The following is a 17,931-nucleotide window of genomic DNA, read 5'->3' as shown; positions in this document are numbered from 1 at the left end:
CTTCCTGGCTTTTCTCACCAGTGTCATTTGCTCTAAGGTAAAGAGGGAAAAGGATAAAATACGGCCTCCTGCCATTAGATTTTAGAGCTGTGTGTGCAGTAGCAGGTGGTGACACAGTTCAAAACCATGGTTATACTTGAAGCCTTGGATCTGAGCTCTGCTAATCGGTGTTTGATTCTATCTGCCAAATGCACAGCTGATGTATTAGATGCACGCTCCCTCTGTTTGCTGTGCGCACTCCTCCACAGCTGGATCCGTTCTAGCTTGCAAAGTGACTCTTAAAATGGGATGCAGGGCGAGGTGGCCAAGTCTTGTGTGTCTGCGGGATAGTGCCCGTTACCAGGTGTTCTTTCGTTCCTTCCACCGGAGCAGCCCCCGTCCTCGTGTACTCGGATCGCTTGTAAGAACGCTGGGATTAATCCCCTCTCCTCTTCTACGGGATGTCTGCAGACGGGAACCGCACAGTTCCCGTTCCCCTGCTTGGCTCTCTGCGAGCAGAGCTCTACGGCTGCAGGTTTCGCCAGGGCAGGAGGGGGCTCGGCGCCGGGCCGCTGTGCTGCGGAGCGAGCGGCGGGCAGGGGGCGCCGCGCAGGCGCGGGTCGCGCTGCGGGCGGCGATGCGGGCGCTGTGGGCGCTGCTGGCCGCGCTGCGCGCCGGGTGGTGCCTGCTGCCGCAGGCCGGCTACCTGCACCCCGACGAGTTCTTCCAGGCGCCGGAGGTGATGGCAGGTGAGGCGGCCGGGGGGCGGCAAGAGGGCGCGGTCCCCGCGGGGGCGCGGGCGGGCGCGGTGCCTCTGCCCGGATCCCTTTCTCCGCCGCGGCGTTTGGAGCCGCTGGAGGTAGGTGGCGAGCCCCTAGAGATGCCGATGGCGACAGCGGTCTCGAAAGTGTCGGGACTGCTCCACATCGTGATGCCTGTTGTGCTGTTGTGTCCCCAGTGCTGAATTCCTGAATAAAATCTATCATGTACGTATGTATGTTTTTTTTTTTTTTTTTTCTATAGGAGATATTTTAAACCTACAGGTCTATTATCCTTGGGAGTTCCTTTCCAGCTCTCCTTGCAGAACGGTTGTTTTCCCTTTAATGACCTCTGGAGTTACCTACTGGGTGATCAAGGCTCTGCAGCAGCTGGACCTATGTTCAAGTTGCATCAACAGCTACACGCTTCTTGTGTCACCTCGCCTTCTCTTTACAATCTTTTCTTTCATACTCGACTATAGTGTTTATCGATTAGCTCCTTTCTGGGAAGCGGATCCATGGAAAGCGCTGGTACTTCTTGCCGGATCATACGTTACTCTGGTATTTTACACAAGGACGTTTACCAACACACTTGAAGGACTTCTCTTGGCTCTTCTGATGGTATCGGTTTCCCCAGGGAAGTCTGGTGGTGGCTTAACGCAGCCTGCGAGCAGCCCTCTCATAGGTATTGTAACAACTGCTGGGTTTTTCAACAGGCCAACTTTTCTGGCGTTTGCGCTAATGCCCCTGCTTTACTGGGCAGGTTCAATTGTCAGCTCTCAAAAGAGCATTAAAACTGTCATACACCACTTTCTGAAGCTTGTCCTATGTGCATGTTTTACTGCTGCTGTTTTTGTAACGGCTGACACCACCTATTTTACCTCCATGGGCTTAGACAACCTCTACAGCATTAAAGAAAGCCCATTTGAAGTAATAGCTCAATTACATGAGAAAATGGTAGTCACACCTTTAAATTTTCTCAGCTATAATCTTAATTCTTCTAATCTTGCACTGCACGGAAGTCACCCACGAGTTACACATTTTGCAGTCAACGGAATAATGCTCTTTGGGATCTTGCATATTCTGGCCATTGGTGCTGGTTTTAAAATGTTAAAGAAATGTATGCAGCAATTAATAGAGGTTACCCCAAACCACCATGGCTCACCTGGGCTATTAGCGCATTCTGAGGGCAATCCCACATTACTGCTGTTTTATTTTGTTCCTTTGGTATGTCTCTCCCTGTTCAGTCACCAAGAACCTCGGTTCCTCATTCCCCTCATCTTGCCATTAGTCCTGTTCAGCGCATCTCAGAACAGAGCTGTGAAGTGGAAACCTGTCATTGTTATTTTCAATATTCTCGGGGCTTTGCTGTTTGGGTGCTTACACCAGGGAGGACTGATACCGTGTTTGTTTCACTTGGAGCAACTTATGCACTCTCCGGAGTCCTCAAACCACCCAAGACACTATACTCTGCTCTTCGCTCACACCTACATGCCTCCTAGGTCTCTGCTTAATATCAAGAAGAGTGACACGCATATAGATGTCATCGATATGGCTGGGTCTGAAGAAGAAACCCTCTGCCAAACAGTAGAGCAGCAAGCAAACAACTTTACCTGCAGTGACTGTCATGTTTTTGTTATAATCCCTGGTACAGTCAGAGCTACGCTTACAAAATGTGGTGTCTCATTCAAGAATGAGACTTTGATATTTCCACACTTATCAATGGAAGACCCACCACAAGTACCCTTCCTATTCAGTGGGGACTGGAGAAGTCAGTTAGGACTATACATCCTTCAGGTAGACAGAGAACAGCAGAGCCTTTAGATCTTAGGAGAACAGTGTTTCCCTTTTTCACATCACTTGGGCCCAAAGCGACTGCAAGACCTTCCTCTTCCCAGACCCACCTTCAGCACAAGTAGTGGCACTGTGAGCTCCCCTGTGTCTCTGTTCCCTTTCTTCTTCATGCTGTTACACCCTCCGGTACAGCCAGTTCTGTGATTCAGGCAGAGTGCTTTCTGTGTGATTGATTTCTGGAAGTTCCCATAAGCTCTGACAGAGAGTTTGTGGATGGTGGTGTTATTTTACTGATAATAGGCATTAACTCAGCTGCTGGAGAGAGGTTGCAGAACTAGACAAAAGCTGGTCTGACTCATTAAGGTTCTGGTTTTATGCTTTTTAAAAGAGCCTCTTCTCAGTCCTTATACCAGGCTGCAGCCACAATGCAGGAACCAGTAATGTAATATTGTGTTGGGTGATTCTGTCTTGAAAAATCCTCAGTGTTGACCTGACAGAATCTGATTTACAACATGGAAGATGCTTCAGCGTAAGTACTTGTGCTAAATCCTAAAATCCGAGCTTTGCCTGCTTAGTGTGCCTCGCCCCAGTTCCACTCGTATGGACGCACTACATCCATATGACATTCAGCAGCCTGAGGATACCTTCTGGTGGTGTAAAACCCGCCTGCTGGTTAGCGGCTGCTAACGGGGCGGTCCTTCCCCTGCACCTCTCCCAGTTTTCCTCACTCCGGCAACGAAGCAGAGCAGGCTCTGCAGTGAGCTGGCTCCGGGGGCTGCACAGCTAGAAAACGGGTAAGTTGCGGGGACTTGATGCGTTTCACCATATCTCCGAACTGGCTAACCGCTAGGTTAGACATTCACCGCCTCTGCGGCAGGGGAGCGTAGGAGGAGCCGCATCCCTACACCCCTCCCCTTTCACTGACAGCTCCCCATTAAATCAGTTCAGTGAGAATGACAGACATCCTGTCTCTGTGTTGGAGAGCAGCTGGATTTTTAAAGTGGGATAAAAATAACCCTGATCTTCAGCGAAGAATGATGTATATGCTTAACAACGTAGCACATTTTTCATCTTTGCCTGTGTGAACTTCTGGATCCAAACCATCCTGACATGGATTGAGTTAAGAATTTGGCATACGCATTGCAGGTCAAGCCTCTCCCTGTGAGATGAATCTGAACTTGAACTGTTTCTGCTCACACAGGCTTTCTGCAGTTTGCTATCCACACAGCTTTACGTAAGTTTTACCAATAGAGACAAGAATAACATTGATGCCAGATTCTAAAGGCAAGCTAGGAAAAATCCGTGTGAAAGACTTGCCTGTTGCCTTCAAACTATATGTATGATCTAGATTTGTAAGGAACTGCTCTTGCTCTCATGAAGCATTTTATATTGTCTCCTGTATGTGTTCATCCTACATCCTTCATCCCTCATTACTGACAGGCCTGTAAACTAAAAATGCATGTTTTGGGGAGAGGTAAGGGAGAGCTGGTGCGGTGTGTGTATGTGTGTACTGATGATTCACTAAGTAGTGGAAGTCACTTTGAAAGCATCATGACACCAAATGTATTTTCCCAGTTAATTTCGTTTTCCTTTTTTACATTGGGACTACAGCCGTGTGCCACAGCTGGTACTCCATGTCCTGCTTATTGTTTCCAGCATTCTTGAACAGCTAAAGTTTTGAAAATTATTTTCATAGAACTTATGATCCCTGGTAATCTCGGCGGGGCAGATCTCTAAACTCGTCAGTGATGTGATGGAGCACCATTCCCACGGCACGACAACCTCTCTACCACTGCACAGGTAACCTGTGATACAGCCAGGGAGAGAACCTGGACTGCAAATGCTAACTTGGACTGAACATACCCTGCTTTTGTCACACCACCCAGATCTTTTGTCAATTTACAAATGTGTGCAGTTTTCTCATCTATGCACACCTAAGTCTTTGTTGGTGGGAGGTAGCTCAGATAATCTGCAAGGTTCTTTTCACCTAGGGCAATACGAAGGATGGACATCATCCTCCACAGTTAACCAAAGCATCTCATCAGCCAGACCAAACAGTGAAACATGTAGTGAAGGAACGTGAACTATTTTAATCTTGTACCTTGTTAGATACAGAAACTTCAGTAAACAATCCCAGTGCATCACATATGATGGATACACCCTTTTCTGTATTTATACTTAATTTAAATATTCTTTTTCCATATTTCTAGTTAGGATGGCTCTATTGGTCATTTTTTTTCCCCAAAAAACCCTTCTTGCTACCACAGACTTGAGGTGTGCCATCAGGATCGCTACCTACCTGTAAAATGGGCGGTTATTCTATCCATCATCACTCGGAGCTTTTTGTATCAAAGCTGTACCAAGCACGGAGCATTTACTGCCGTACAGACAGACACTGTTAAAGGCACTCCGGTGAGAAACGCGGTTTTATTTCAAGCTTCTCGGCAGGCGCGTCAGCCTGGTTTCAGTCCGCGGTGTTTAAGGCGAGTCTGTGCCATCAGGAGCCGCCGAAGCGGTGTCCGTGGCCCCGGGAGCGGCGTCGCAGTCGGTGCTGGGCTGCAGGGCGGCTCCTCCTCCTCCACGGTGCCCGTCCCGCTGTGTCTGTGGTCTCAGGGCGTTGCTCCGGGGCGGCCGCCGCGGCCCGGCCCGCGCTGCCAGGGCCGCCCCCGCCCGCCGGCCCCGAGGAAGGCGTCGCGTAGGCGGAGCAGGCGGGGAGCCAGGCCCCGGGCGGCCTGGCGGGCTCCGAGCTGTCCGCGGGTGAGGGCGGCGGCGGTGAGGCGGGCGGCGGCGCGGATCGGCCGCGTCTCGGAGAGGCGCTCGACCACGCGTGGGTCGCTCAGCAGCAACGCCAGCAGCCGCCTCAGCACCATCCTGCGCCGCGCGATTGGCTGAGGGGGCGCGTGCGCGGGGCGCGAGGGCGGGCCTGAGGGGGCGCGTGCGCGGGGGCGGTGGCGCGAGGGGCGGGCGCTTAGGGGCAGGCGTGCTGGGGGCGGGGCCGGCGCTGGAAGGGCCTGTGGGCGGGCGCCGGGGCGCGTGCGCTGGGGCGGCAAGGAGCGCCTCTGCGGGGGCGCGAAGTTGGGGGAGGCGAGCGGAGGCGCATGTGCGAGGGCGCGAGGCGGGCGCTGAGGAACAGGAGGTGCTGAGGGGCGGGGCCGGCGCTGAGAGGGTGGGCGAAGCGAGGGGCGGGAGGAAGGGCCCGAGGGGCGGGGCAAGTGTCGGGGCGGGGCAGAGGGGCGGGGCCGGCGCCGAGAGGGCAGGCGGTGCGAGGCGAGCGCCGAGGGGTGGGCGCGCCGCCATGTGCTCCGGTGGGACGCTGGGCGTCCTGCGCAGCGACTCGTACGCGGCGCTGAGCCAGTACCGGGACCAGCACTTCCGGGTGAGCGGGCGCGGGGGGCGGGCGGGTGAGGGGCCGGCGCGCGGTAACGGTGCGGTTGCGGCGCAGGGGACGCGTTCGGAGCAGGAGCGGCTGCTGCGGAGGAGCTGCACGCTGTACGTGGGGAACCTCTCCTTCTACACCACCGAGGAGCAGATCCACGAGCTCTTCGGCAAGAGTGGCGACATCAAGAAGGTCATCATGGGCCTGGACAAAGTGAAGAAAACCGCCTGCGGGTTCTGCTTCGTGGAGTATCCTTCCGCGGGGGGGCAGGGGCGGTCCTTTCCCTCCAGTGCTCCAGGCCGGGCGCCCTCTCGGTGGTTGGGCTCTGCAGAAAAAACGTGTTCTCAGCTCGGTACGGGGAGGTTCCTTTTATACAAGCTCGGCATGAGCTGGCAAAGTCGGTCGTAGCCCAGAAAACCAGCCGTATCCTGCGCTGCATCAAAGGAAGCGAGTGCAGTAGGTCGAGGGGGGTGTTTCCACCCCTCTATTTCTCTCTTGTGAGACCTCACCTGGACTCCTGTGTCCAGTTCTGGAATCCTCAACATAAGAAGGATATGGAGCTGTTGGAACGGATCCAGGGGAGGCTACATGGATGATCAGAGGGCTGGAGCACCTCCCATACCAGGGCAGGCTGAGAGAGTTGGGCTTGTTCAGACTGGAGAAGGCTCCGAGGAGACCTTATAGCGACTTTCCAGTATGTGAAGGAGCTACAAGAAAGCTGGGGAGGGACTGTTTACAAAGGCTTGTAGTGATAGGAATAGGGGTAATGAGTATAAACTGGAGAGGGGCAGATTTAGACTAGACATAAGGAGGAATTTCTTCACTATGAGAGTGGTGAGGCACTGGCACAGGTTGCCCAGGGAAGTTGTGGCTGCCCCATCCCTGGAGGTGTTCAAGGTCAGGTTGGATGGGGCCTTGGGCAGCCTGATCCAGTGGGATGTCCCTGCCCATGGCAGGGGGCTTGGAACTAGATGATCTTTAAGGTCCCTTCCAACCCAAACTATTCTAAACTGTGATTCATGCATCCCCGTAATGCGTTGAGTCCATTGCACGCATGTCTCTGCAGATCGTTCTGTTCATGGTTCTGGTGACCTCACCCAAGTGGTGAAAGTTTGCAGCATGAACAGAGCATGCGTGAGGGTTCTCATTCTTTCTTTAGTTTCTTACTCTATGAGGACAGGCTGAGAGAGCTGAGGTTGTTCAGCCTGGAGAAGAGAAGGCTCTGGGGAGACCTTATTGCAGCCTTTGCATACTTAAAGGGGGCTTATAAGAAAGATGGGGGGAAAACTTTTCAGCACGGCCTGTAGCAATAAGACAAGGGGTAATGATTATAAACTAAAAGAGATACTAGGAAGAAATTTTTTTTTGCTGAGCGTGGTGAAACACTGGCCCAGGTTGCCTAGAGAGGTGGTGAAGGCCCCATCCCCGGAAACGTTTAAGTTCAGGTTGAATGGTGCTCTGAGCAACCTGATCAACTTGAAGATGTCCTAGCTAACTGCAGAGGCCTTGGACTGGGTGGGCTTCATGGTCCCTTCCAACCCAAGCCATTCTTTATTTTTATGACAATAGAGCTGTATGTCTTTAAGGATGAGCACGGTTGACAAACTTAATCCAATATATGCATTTTAATATTCTTGAATTCCTTCACGTTACTCTGTTTCACTAGCAGGTTTCTCAGCCCATATAGCTTCATAAAATTGTTTACTTTTAGGAGGAGGGAAGTGATTCAAGTTGTGGATGTCCCATCCCTGGAGGTGGGGACAGGGTGGATGGGGCTTTGCGCAACCTGATTCCATGGAAGGTGTCCCTGCCCGTGGCAGGGGGGTTGGAACTGGATGGGCTTTAAGGTCCCTTCCAACCCAACCATTCTATGATTCTATGAAATACTTGGTTTTGTAGCCTATTTAATATCATTCTTTTTCCCATGTGTTGAAAATAGAAGCACAGTTTCTTCATTAACCTATTCCTAAGGTATTATGCAAGAGAAGATGCTGAAAATGCAATGCGGTACATCAATGGAACCAGACTCGATGACAGGATCATAAGGACAGACTGGGATGCAGGATTTAAGGAGGGTAGACAGTATGGTCGTGGAAGATCAGGGGGACAGGTAGGTTGTTGTACAGCCTAGTTTTGAAGGGACTGGTGACTTTGCCAAATTATTGCTTTTTGAACGAACACAGAACAATTTCAGGAATAGCAACTTATTAATTATTGTTTAAGATAGTGATATACATCAGTCTGTAAGACGTCTTATTCATGATGATGTTATACAGTAAGAGTAACTTTTTCATATATTTCACTGAAAGCGCTTTCACAAACTTCTTAGCCGCCTGGGCTGATAATTCTTATAAATAAGCTCGGGAAATGTAAGGCTATTAAGATCACAAAGGACAGACCTTTGCTTACTTGAAGCCGGACAGGTAGCAGATGTTTTTACTGCTGAAGCTTGAGACTAGCCGTCCTTACTTTGGGTGTCTTGATTAAAGAGTCACCCTGGACATTGTTAAAAAGGAAGTTGGTTTATACTGTGTTCTGGACTTCTGTATGATGCACTTTGTCTCCTGCTTTGTCAGTCAGCATTTTGTGGCCATTTACCTGTAGTGAACTCCATTTGACTGTATTCTGATGGTGTAATAGTGATTGAGAAATTGTTTGTCTTTACTGGGCTTCCCTTTTTTCTTCCTTCATAAGGTCCGAGATGAATATCGGCAAGACTATGATGCTGGAAGAGGTGGCTATGGGAAAATTGTTCAAGGCCAGTGAATAGTGAATGACTCATCAGCCTCACAGGAGAACTAAATCTGCATTGTAAAAGTCATGAGGCACAAAGTAGGTCTGTTGCACACAAAGTTATGTAGCTAGAAATTCACAGAAACTACTGTCTCTGTTCCTATGATCATGTAGTGTGTTCAATATCTCTTCGGTTTTATACCAGGATCAAAGCATTGCAGAGTACATTAATAAAGAGGATCTGGGAGCAAGATTTTAAGCAATAGTATGCATGAGATCTCTAAATGCTGCTGTAACTACTAAAAGGAGCAAAGGTTTAGCGCTGTGGTGCTTTTTTTCAATGGCAAAACTTGATTATTCTGTCACTGGGTTTTGTTTACATTGGTATCACAGAGTGGAGGGTGATGGTAAAGGGGGGGGTTAGTGTGTGTTTTAAAGACGAAAGAAAGAGGCAAAGAGCCTGAAAAGGAAGTGGAATTTCTGGATTAATTTTCCAGTTTCTAGGGAAGACTTACAGTCTTTTTTTTTCTGGTGTCACTGGATTAGCATCATTTTACACTGATTCTGTTCCTAGCACACCTATGTGAACATCCACAATAAACCAAGTCAGATTGATGAGCCCAGGAATCATAAAGTGACAAGCAAGCCTAGCAGAGAGCAGCAAACAGACCCTTGAAGTTTTCTACAAAGTATAATGGGATTACATGACATTGCATAATCCAGAGCCATTTTGTTTTATGGGACACAGAACAGCAAGTGTAAGAATTACAGTAGCAGTTATTTTCACATTTGGAGTAGTAGTGTTTCGCTCCTGTCTGGTAGCTCTCTACAGCCTTAATTGTTGAGGAACAATACCTTTCCTGTGCCTACAGGGGCAGCATGAGGCCAGGTTGCACAGTTGCCTCCAAAAATGGGACATTTGAGAATCTATGTGCATAATGAGAAACTTGTTCTCAGAATTTCTGTTCGAGAAACAAAGGTAAAAATAATAAAAAGACGAGTTTTGGGCAGAGCTTGACTTTCTCCTGAGCACGTGGTAAGAATGGTAGAAGAACTGCAGGATGGTATGTATTCCACCACCCTTCTTGGGATCTTAATAACACTGCTAGTTTATATGATGGGATTTTGATACTGCAGACATAGCAATAAAAATAATTAGCTGTCCCAAGATCTGTGAAATTGACCTTCTGAAATGGAATAGTTTAAAAGGAACTGTTACAGGGCTTTGGATTATTTTTTAATGGAATTCAGGGTTCTTCGGAAATGACAATTCATAAAGTTTTGTCCAAATACTTTGTTGTCCACGACTCCTTAAAAACTTTTAAAATACTGGGCATGCAAAAGTTGGCCTTTACTTACTGAAGGTACTGTTTGAAATCTTAATGTGTTTCCTCTGTATGGTTTGTCACAACTGTTACTGTAAGTTGGAAATACAGTGAGATAGAACACCTGGAATGAAACTTTGCCTACATATGAACCAAGGTTTTGAGTGGGCTTTGGGTTTTGTGGCACATAGAGTTCAACTGGATTTTTCAGGATCATTTGGTGCTGGTCTGGAAACAAGACTTTGAACTGAGTTACCTTTTTCTACATAGTACATTTGATTATGAGTTTATAGCCCATAATCTATGCTAGGAAACCTGTGGAGTTTATTTTTTATTGTATCGATTTTGTATAAAAGTTTGTGTTACCAAAATTCTTAAGTCACTTTCAAATAAAGCTGCACATTTAAATGGATTGGTTTTTTTTTAGTAGAATCAGTGAGACAAAGAAGCTGTATTCAAACTTGTCCACATCATCCATTCTAGTGTCTTTTAAGATGGATTTTCAGTCTTGTTCAGTTCTTAACTGGATGCTGAAAGGTGCTTGGTTAATGTTCTTCATTCTGATACTTTGGATTACAGAAAAGAAATCAAATTAGTAATTGATACTAAAATGGAAGCGAAAGTCCTTGGTGTGTAGCTAGTAGTTTTCAGGGTGCGCTTCCTTATGAAAATGAGGTTTAAAATTATTTTCTATTTTAAGTGCTGCAAAGTACTTCTATTTTAAGTGCTGCAAAGTAATTCTCAAATGAAATGGAGGTGATGATAAGATTTTCCCTCAAAACTGTCACTGTCTTTTGCTGCATACGTGCAATATCTATGGAAAGGCTTTGTTTTAAAGTGAGGTTTTCTGTTTTGAGAGAAGTTTGGTTAAAAATGGGATTTAAAATTGCAGGATATATCATGTGAAGTCTTAGTATCTCAAAAGCACGTATAGAGGAAATGAATTGAACATGGTTTGATTTTTGCCTTCCCTAATCGAAATCGGATGTGGCTCTGATGAAGATAGTGCTTAACAAAAGTAACTGAATTAAACCTTTTAAAGTTCACTGGGGGCTTCTTTAGCTTTCTTTTTGCCAGTTTATTGTGATAAGCTTCTCTGGGAGGAACAGGATCTGCTGTGATTTTTGTGACATGCTGGTTCATTATGGTTGTATACCCTGTCATGGAAGTTTAAGCTCTATATTAGCTTTTCTAAATACTTATTAATCATAATTGGGTACTTCTATGGAATTGTATCTATAAAGAAATACATGGGCTAAGAATGAGTGGAAGCTTAGATAAGCCTTCATGGAAGAGAAGCTGTTACAAATTAAGACAGTGAGAGCTTCAGTCTCTCCTTCAGACTTGTGCAGGCTCACGGTGAGTTGATTTACATACATTTCTTTGGCACCAGTAGCTGTGATAAGGTTTGTATTCACAGCATTTGAGTCTTTGTATTACAGTGGAAAATCAGTAAAGCATAAATTGGAGCAGTAAAGCCCTTCCTTTTCAATGATTAATAAAATAATCCCTGTTACCAATTTACCCTTGCAGGCTGGTTTCAAAGTGGTCTTTATATTAATAGTCAGGTTCCTCCCTACCTTCTGCAGCAGCAAAGTTCTTGCTCAGGTTGATGCCACTGCAGCCACTGTTTGGGTTAATGTAGTTGTTCTTTATACGCAGGGTATTCTGAGAGGCAAAATGATTGAAGTATTTAAGCTGTAGAGCACCTCATGTTCCTTATCTTGTCAGTTTAGTCTTCTTGTGAAGGTGAGAATTGATGAAGGAATCTCCTAAAGTGATCAGTGTGGTTTGTACAAAGGCTTTCACTACATGAAGATTACACTAGTCAAAGGAAAGCAGTCCACAGGGACTGAACATCTAAGAAACTGTTGTCCATTTGAGTTTCTAAAGTACAAATCGTACATTACACCATAGCATATAAACGAAGAAGAACGAGTGGTCATTTTTCTTTGCAGTTTCTGGGATTTCTGCTCCTAGCTGAGTATGTCTAGTACTTTCAGGTAAGTGTAGGGCCTGGTATAACTACAAGTGAAGTACCAAAAAATGGGTGAAGGTGGCAGAGAAGCATACTGGGCTTCAAAATATTTGGGAAGTAATGTCCTAATTTATTAGTTGTCTGCTTTCATATGTCTCCTGCCTCTTCCTATCTCAATAAGCTTTTGCACAAGTGATTGGATGTACCCAGAGCTGCTCTGTAGTATCGCACACTCCTCTGCTCTCCCTTTTGGATAATTAGGTGGTGTAAACATTTCTCATGGTTTGGCAGAGGAAGCCCCCTGCCCTTGTATAACTAAGACCAGTGTTGAGTTCCAGCTTGTGACTGCTGGAACTGCTTCATTTCTTTCTGTTCCATGTAGACGGGAAGGTTATGCAAGGTTGGCAGTGTTTGTATCCCAAAGTTTCAGTAAAGGTGCAAATTAAAAACAGGCCTTCTTCCTTTCTTGACAACGTGCTCTATCCAGACTGGATGAGAAGCCACAACAAAGGGAAAGGACAGTTTCTTCTTATTTTTAAGAATTAATTTACTATTTGTATGCTGAGGTTAGGAGCTTCTAGCATAAAGCTCCTTTGAGGCTCATTTTCGGGCCTTAAAACCAAACTTAGAGCTTTCTTCCACTTCCAGACACGGCCATCTGCACTGCACAGGAGGAGACATAGAAGCTTATGCAAATTGGTCATGATCTTGGTATTCCAGAGCCTTTTACAGCCCATAAGGGATATGTACACACGAAGTTTGGACTGCAAAGCTCAGGCATCTAAAGTTCCCAGTATAGCGTCCTGTAACTAAGTTACGATCAATTATAGAAAACAGAATGTGAAAGAAAAATAGGTGACAGAAGTTTTTCATTATCACCGAACATATATAATTTAAGTTTAACTCAGAGAGGTCTTCCGCCGATCCTACTTTCTTAATGCTTCAGTTATTTTCTGTAGCACCTTGTGGATCAGGATTGAGCAGTCTTCTGTCTTCTGTTCTAATCCCTGGGCAAATTATCTAGGTTGGGAGAATCTGAAAAAATATAGTATTTGTGTTTTAAGACTATCACTTGACCCCAAGTCTGCATGACAAAGGTAGAAAAGGTGTATTACATCTCTGTCAGTTGAAGACTGAGTTACACGAAGAAATGTTTGCTGACCTTCAGAGACTTCTTCCTGAAAGCAGGAGAAATCCATTCTTGTGTCAGGGTTCCACAGTTCCTGGAGATTAACTTCCCGCCTCTCCACTTCTCGACCTTCTTTCAAAGACAGAGATCTACTTTAGTTCAGTGAGATAATATTCTCCAAGATTCTTTTAGCTTCTACCTGAAGGTTATTTGAAAGTCTATTGGGGTCCTTTACAGGAAGAAAAAAAGGATAAATAAGTAGCTATACTCTTCTTTGCAACACTGGCTAGATAGCGTGTTTAGATCTGACACAAATAATCTTTTTGTTTAGCAGAGCCATAAAATTTGAGTTTCAAACACTTGAGGAGCAGCACAAGTAAGATACCTGATGGCTCCCTCTGGTGACTACAAAGTCAGTGTGCTTTGCATCTTGACAGTGAAGTCATTGTTGACAGCTGGTTTGTGCAGCATGTCGTACTGTCTCGAGATTTTTCTTTAGATTGTGCTGTAAAAATAGACAAAACCCTAATTTTTATCTGTAGACCGTTTTTCAGATTGGAGGCAACTAGCAATCAGGATTTCTGGGTTTGTAGCCTATTGCTGTTCTCTGTTTATCAACAGCTTAGTTGTCCTTTATAGCAGGTATTGCAAAGGCAATATGTTGTGTCTCTGGTGCCTTCTTGCCCTAGCAACCTCTTCAGATTTTGCCAAAAGCTCACCTGTCCTATTGCAGGAGGGCTTGACACTCGGATGCTCAATCCATGCTTCACAACCTCAGATTTTGTGTAACTGCCAGCAAATCCCCTTGTGCCAAAAATCTGTTTTTCAGTGTCTAGCAGGTTATGAAATAAAGACCTGTATTACAGAGAAAGTAAATGTGTGCAGCTTGGCGGTAGATAGGGTCTTACATGTTTAACTTGTTTCTGTGGAGTTACAGTTGTCCTTCAGACACATGACAGACTTCAATGTCTATTGCTTTAGAGTATCTGTGGGAAGGTGCCCTTTTTGTATCTTGCGTATTTTTGATCTGAGGCATAAGGAGGCTTACGCTATGTGTGACAAGCCCATGGTGGACGAGGAGCTGAGCCTCTCAGTCTTCAGTTCTCAGTGTGATGAGACTCTTTCCTACCTGTGCTAAGATGTTTCATGATACAATAATGTGAGCGTAAGGTTGACACACACGTATACCTCTTACACATGGTTTGGAAAGATGAGCAGTACTGGAAGGATATAGATAGATCTTTCAAACCAGTTTTACAAAATAATTATAAATATCTTAAGAACAAAGTAGGGATATAGTGGCATGGATCCTCGACATGCGGGACCGATGTTATTTGCTTCATAATAATACCTTCCTAAGCAGGTGCAAGCATCTTTGCTTGACTTCCGCTAGTGTGATGGCAGTGCTGTACCATTCCACAGCCAGGGAGCAGCTGAGTAAAGACTATTTGTTGCATCTTTGTGCTGTGGCTAAATTTGACAGAAGCAGTAATTTGAGAGTGTGTGACTTGAATGCAGTATAAATTTTTTTTTCCACATTTGAAGGCCAAATATGAGTTACTACTGGTGCAGGATTTTATTTCTTTGAAGGTGCTATACCAGACATTTTTCTTTTGAACACATTTTCCTGACTGTTCAGTAAAAGCAGCAGTTGTGATTGAATAGTCCTCCCAGAAGCTTTCTCTTTGTTCTCTGCTGCTCACCTCTGACTACATAAAACTTGCCTGTATTTTGTTCTTTTATCCTCCAACAAAGTCTGGAGGAAGACAGCTGCTTCTGCCCCAACAGGGAAATCTACTACTGTTCCAGAAGCTGAGTGATAGGTTGAGTTGGGATTTCAGACACCAGGTTACATAGAGAGAAACTGAAATACCTTCTAACAAAAAGTATTGTGAATTAAGCAGTACTCAGTTAATTACTGGGAGAACATCTTTCTTGAGTGCTTTGAGGATGGGAATGTTTTCAAAAATAAGATGGTATCTTAAGTAACTGTTGGTTTTAATTTTATTTAGTTATAGCTACCTCTGGATTCCTTTATAGAGTGAGCTGTTTATTGATTCTTCCGGGACTGATGTTTTCAGTTAGGACAGTATTGTATGATAATTAGTGTTATTTCAGGTATAACTGAAGACATTTTTCCTCAGAATTTGAAAACAAATGGGAAATCAAATTTGCTATTTTGATATTCCTCCAGTTACATGCAACAAAAATGTCAGCATAAATTAGCCTCATTGAGTCAGCCTGTAATGAAATTTCTGGACAGTGAAGCTTTCCGCTCGTGTAACAACCTTTCCCTGCAAGCCAGAATTTGAAAAGGTGATTCTGGTTTTCTGGTCAGGATAGGTAAAATGTATTAAATATTAGTAATACTTACTTGGTTTTAGATCTGTAGCTCACATGCACTTTGAATTGCTTCAAAATGAACTTGTTTTGGTTTTCTGACTTTATTACTTTAAAATAATGGTCTTATGATTTTATACTTTGTGTCCTTAAATATTTTTATGGGGAATTTTTCTGACGTAAAAAAGTGTTACTAGTCTGTTCAGCATAATTTGATTATGAGTTGGTGCTTTTGGTTGTGGTTTTGAATTTCTGTAATATCACTGTTTTGCAACATCTTAAATTACTTTTTGTGAAAACGTAACCCCTGTCAGCTTGTCACGCTGCCACAAGATGTCATGAGAAGCCGTGTCTCGCTTCAAGATGAGCTTGCTCTGCAAGTCCTCACAATCAGCTGTGTCGGGTTGTTGTTCTGGAACAGCGTGTTCTGAAAGCATCTCATTTCACCATACAGCTAATGCAGTGTCTTGGTTTCTTGAAGAAACTCTTTCATATTAGGATTCTGCTTGACACAAAAGTGACTGGTGAAACTGTATTATCTTCCAGCATACCCTGAAGCAGCATAGGTAGAAGTGCTGTAAGGTTGCTGAGATGTGGCATGCCTCATACACTGAGTATTATGGAACTGAAAGATTCTGCATGGAGTAACCACGATCATGCATGCTGGCAAAGGACTGGTTTGTGGTTTGTTTTTCGTAGAGCTGTTTTCTCCCCCTCCTCTGATTTTACTCCACTAAGAGAAGAAATATGTTTCCAGGAACTGAAAAGGACTTTTTTTCCCTTTAAATCCAGGAATGTCCCAAAGTCTCTGCATTTTTGCTTCTGATTTTAAATTCGCAGTTTAATTTCCTCTTTGAAATCTGCATATTAGCTTGGAAAATGTTCCATCCACACAACTGTAAGCAAAAGGTGTTTGGTGTTGTCTAAGGTTGCCGGAGAATTCATAAGTTACTCAAATATCACGCATACACCTTGAGTCACGGTGGACTCAGTGCAGTCTTGTCAGGAATGTAGTTTTACCTCTTGCTGAGTTCAGTGAGATCTGTGTGCACAGTGCTGAAGTGCTGAATGTGATTTAATGAGCTTTATCTAGCTTCTTTCTCCGTAAACTAAACATGAAACATGCTGACGTGTCAGGAGAATTCTTGAAAGGTCGTATGGGAGCGGTATTGACTCCTGCATTGAATCTCAAAGTGAGTCAGGGAAGCTGCACAAAACAACGTCACAAAAAGTAACCACTGTTTTTTGGTGGGAGAGATTCAGAAATCCCTCAGGGTAAGTGTCCAAAATCAGTTGCAGAACAGTATTTTTCTCAGCATACAATTCCTTGAGGGCCAACAAATGTTACTTGGTCTGCTGTGTCTGACAGAAAGACCTCGTTTCAGAAGAGTGCAGAAACTGGCAGGATGTGAAAAGTGAGGGAAGATTCCAGCTGTTTTTGTGCTAATCCAGTGATTCGGATTCTAGACACAAAATGGTCACCAAGGCAGAGTTAATAAAACATTAAAAGAGGCCCAGAGCCTGAATCAATTCATGGTGTCTATCAACAGTCCCCAAATGCAGCATTGATTCTGTGTTCATGTATTCTCCCCTAAGGATATTTAATTGAACTAAAACTAGCCTGAGATGGAGTTTGTTGATTCATTCCCTATTAGAAAACAAAATCACTTTGATGTACGTGAGTGAGTGCTGCTGTTTCTTGTTGTGGTCTGTGAATTGTTTTCCCAGTTGAGGAGAGTACTTCAGCAGAGGTCAATAGAACTGACAGCTAAATAATTTTAATCTTTTTCTAGGAAAGGATCTATTAGTGCTCCAGCTTCAGAGAAATCTCAAGGTAATTAACTATTCCCAAACCCAGAACTGTGCTGGGAAGAGAGAAAACATATCATACAAAACTTGAAGTACCAAAGCTTTAAGGTGCTCAGGGTTGTTTTGGACTCTCAGATGGTAGAGTTGGATGGGCAGCACTGGAAAGAGTATATTTTCACTGGATGTTTGCAGAAGGACGTATCAATCCCACCCGTTGAAGGACAATCGGCGATAAATCTGGTAAAGGCTTCAGAGCATACAGCTGTACTGTGACTGCCTTGTGTAGAGGGTGTGGCTGCATTTCCCTGCATTTATGGCACTGTAGTAAGGATCATGATTTTCCATTTTTAATGGTTATTGCAGTTGTCTACTCTGTTTAGGAAGAGAGTTTCATTACAGCTGTTAAGTCTAGGAGAATTTAATATCTTCTGTGGGTATACATGTACAACCACACACAATTTAGTCTGGGATACTCAGTCCTTATTTCAGTATTTGATCTTTTAGTTTTTAATAAATTTGAAATATTACATACAATGCAGAATTGCCTCTCAATAATTACTTTTTAACTGTTAGCCCGAAGTTGGTAGTGGGTTATGCAATTTGACAATGAAGTCCTCCTCTCTTAGCTGCATATCATTACAATCCTAGGAAATTAGCTTCTTCATGGTTTCCAGAATACAGATATCTGAGCAAAATCTAGAGTAAGTATA

General features: G+C 44.8%; 2 protein-coding genes across 9 annotated transcripts; one reads left to right on the top strand and one right to left on the bottom strand.

Annotated features, from left to right (window-relative positions):
• Positions 1 to 53: 53 nt before the first annotated feature.
• Positions 54 to 9,610, top strand: LOC104063449 (nuclear cap-binding protein subunit 2). 8 transcript variants are annotated; one of them, XM_054074583.1, is made up of 6 exons: positions 2,608 to 3,325; positions 4,228 to 4,331; positions 4,799 to 4,943; positions 5,974 to 6,155; positions 7,879 to 8,017; positions 8,602 to 9,610. In XM_054074583.1, exons 2-6 carry the CDS (start codon positions 4,285 to 4,287, stop codon positions 8,671 to 8,673), a joined length of 585 nt encoding a protein of 194 aa, XP_053930558.1. In that variant the 5' UTR covers positions 2,608 to 3,325; positions 4,228 to 4,284; the 3' UTR covers positions 8,674 to 9,610. The 8 variants fall into 8 exon arrangements, 5 of the variants coding, with proteins under 5 accessions (XP_053930557.1, XP_053930558.1, XP_053930559.1 ...); XM_054074584.1 differs by having other exon boundaries at positions 2,608 to 4,331; XR_008451269.1 differs by lacking the exons at positions 5,974 to 6,155; positions 7,879 to 8,017; positions 8,602 to 9,610 and adding an exon at positions 54 to 728 and having other exon boundaries at positions 1,003 to 3,325; positions 4,523 to 4,933.
• On the bottom strand, positions 4,950 to 5,470 carry NCBP2AS2 (NCBP2 antisense 2 (head to head)). Its single transcript, XM_054074587.1, has one exon. It carries the CDS (start codon positions 5,399 to 5,401, stop codon positions 5,141 to 5,143), a length of 261 nt encoding a protein of 86 aa, XP_053930562.1. The 5' UTR covers positions 5,402 to 5,470; the 3' UTR covers positions 4,950 to 5,140.
• Positions 9,611 to 17,931: the final 8,321 nt, after the last annotated feature.

This window comes from Cuculus canorus, chromosome 9, assembly GCF_017976375.1.
Source record: "Cuculus canorus isolate bCucCan1 chromosome 9, bCucCan1.pri, whole genome shotgun sequence".
NCBI lineage: Eukaryota > Metazoa > Chordata > Aves > Cuculiformes > Cuculidae > Cuculus > Cuculus canorus.
The sequence above is the reverse complement of the archived record's forward strand: the minus strand, read 5'-3'. Positions and strand labels throughout refer to the sequence as shown.